Source organism: Sinocyclocheilus grahami, unplaced genomic scaffold (genome assembly GCF_001515645.1).
Source record: "Sinocyclocheilus grahami isolate Dianchi unplaced genomic scaffold, SAMN03320097.WGS_v1.1 scaffold86.1, whole genome shotgun sequence".
NCBI lineage: Eukaryota > Metazoa > Chordata > Actinopteri > Cypriniformes > Cyprinidae > Sinocyclocheilus > Sinocyclocheilus grahami.
The window spans coordinates 802,725-805,010 of NW_015505265.1; the positions used below are offsets into that span (position 1 = coordinate 802,725).

General features: G+C 36.5%; 1 protein-coding gene across 2 annotated transcripts in view; it reads right to left on the reverse strand.

The window, feature by feature from the left end:
- Positions 1-111: 111 nt before the first annotated feature.
- The window catches only part of LOC107586822 (inositol-tetrakisphosphate 1-kinase-like), a 48,308-nt gene continuing 46,133 nt past the window's right edge, over positions 112-2,286 (reverse strand). For both annotated transcript variants that reach the window (XM_016274359.1, XM_016274360.1), the window contains exons 7-8: positions 1,302-1,342; positions 112-910 (exon numbers count right to left, since the gene is read on the reverse strand). In XM_016274359.1, coding sequence (XP_016129845.1) covers positions 704-910; positions 1,302-1,342 — 248 coding nt within the window. In that variant the 3' untranslated portion in view covers positions 112-703. The remainder of the gene's footprint in view (positions 911-1,301; positions 1,343-2,286) is intronic.

Here is a 2,286-nt window from a genome sequence, read left to right on the forward strand (position 1 = left end):
ACACACACATATATATATATATATATATATATGTATGTATGTATAGTTCATCTACACACATACGTGTGATATTCCACATTATTATTATCATTATTATTATTAACCTAAAAAAACTGAAAAGTACCGCAGCATTAACTCTGATTTCCTAAATCTTACTGAAGAACTTCACAAGCCTGCTTAAGAAATTCATCAGCCTTTTTCTTCACGTCTTCGTAGAATTCTTCGAAATCATTACCAGCCTGATCTGTCTTTAGAAACACTGCAACTCCCTTTTTTTTCTTTGTTTTAATCTTCTAAACAGGTTTTTTTCATTTGAATACTGCTGGAAGCCAAGGCATGTGTACTTGTGCTTTGTGGAGTTCAGCATGAGTTCAGGCACAGAGCTGACTTCCTGAATTTGCATTAAACTAACAGGTCGCTCTCCCAGTAACCGTAAATGGTTTGCATGGACTCCAAGTACATTAGCATATGCAAACGCACCGTACTTTACAGCAGCCCTCAGTGGAACCCAGACTCGGGTAAGCGCTTCTGCTGACTGGGTAGCAGCAAAATTTGATCGACTCTTTTCACTGCAAAGTCAGCTATGCAAAGGCATCTGGGTTATACAGCGGGAATGCTGTAACGTAAATCACGCCTAAACAAACTGAACGGTCCAATCGCGGTGAAACGAACCATATCGCAGCAGGATTTCCATTTCATGGAATTAACATTTATAAAGAGCTGAAGTGTGGGCTGAAGGTTTACCAGACGGTCCAGAGGGGAAGTTCTTGAGTGATGGTCTCTCCACCACAGTGTGCGACTCACCCACCACGAACACTTTATAGAGCACAGCATTGTGGTTTATAAAACTCTGAATGACACACGGTGGCTTCACATCCTTTAGGTCCTCTGCGTTGAATATTATAGCCATCTGCAAAGGAACACAGTGAGAAGAGACAGAAAACTTGAACTTACACTAATTCCACAGAACCATCATTTTGGGTTCCACAAAGAACATCTGAGTGAACAGTTCTTAAAAGAGACGTTTTTTTTCTTAGTATGAAGAACATTTTAATAATCTGAAGAATATTTTCACTATAAAGAACTTTTTGTGCATATCAAGCGGATGCTAACCAAATCTTAGGTGTAGAGCTGAACTTTCCTTAGCTACTTCTGAGGTTCAATTTAACTTAGAATGCCGACTTCAAAGGAAGCTGCCTATGTAGGCAGCTCACTGGGTTTTGAAACAATGCTTTGTGTGTATTAGCGTTTCGTGACCTCTGTGGTCACATTTCGCAAAAGCAGTTAGAAAAGTCTCTTACCTCATGAGAGTTAGTTCCGTGAGCAACCCGTGTTTTGCAAACTGTGCAAGATGAGAAGAAAAGAAAAACACTCTAAGGTAGTGAATGAGTTTGTCTAGTTAATAATGCAACTCCTTAAAACCTTTAACGCAGTAAAATCTTGTTCTGTGACTTCATAGCAGTTTAGTATCATCAGTGAAGAAAACAGAGGCAGGTGCAGTCCCCTCAGTTTCTAAAATCAAATTTAAGACTTCTTTTATGCACAAATAAAATTAACACCATAGGTCCATACAGAAAAAAAACCCCATCTAAAAATAAATCATGATATTCAGGTTATTTTACTTAATTAGGCTGGAGCATGGGTATGTTTAAAGTAAGACATGTTTCTTATTCAATATATACATAAACTCAGGAAAAAAAAGAAACATTGTTGTACTTGAATTTGATCAAAGATAATTTAGTAAAAATCCATATAAGCTTTACAGATATTTATTGGAAAGGGTCAGTGTTGCCAAGTCTGTACTTTTACCACAGAATTTGGCTACTTTTACACTGTTGCCGTGGGAGAGTCTAGTTTTGGCCTATTTTTAAGCAGCAATTTGGCTTTAAATAATGTTTTCTATACTTGTTCAATGAATCATAAACAATTACTGCAAATTTTGCACACTCTCCATGTTGATTTTTTCATGTTAAAAATATGCTGGAAATAAAAAATAGCATTAGAAGTAGCATTACAGCTATAGGTTTTGGATTTTGCCGATGTGTGAATAATGTGGTTAAAGAAAGGCAATAAAAAGATCAGTGCCCACACTACCAAAATATAAATACTAAATGTGTTAAATAATGTTCTTAGTCTTTACTTCCTGTGACAGAGCAGCGAGAAAAAAAGAGAGAAGCCACAAGAGCTTCCGTTGAATTAAATACCAGATACAATTTATTGCATAACCAAAATACCAATAATACAGGGTTTCTGCAGGATTTTTAAAGCTCAAATTTAAGACTTTTT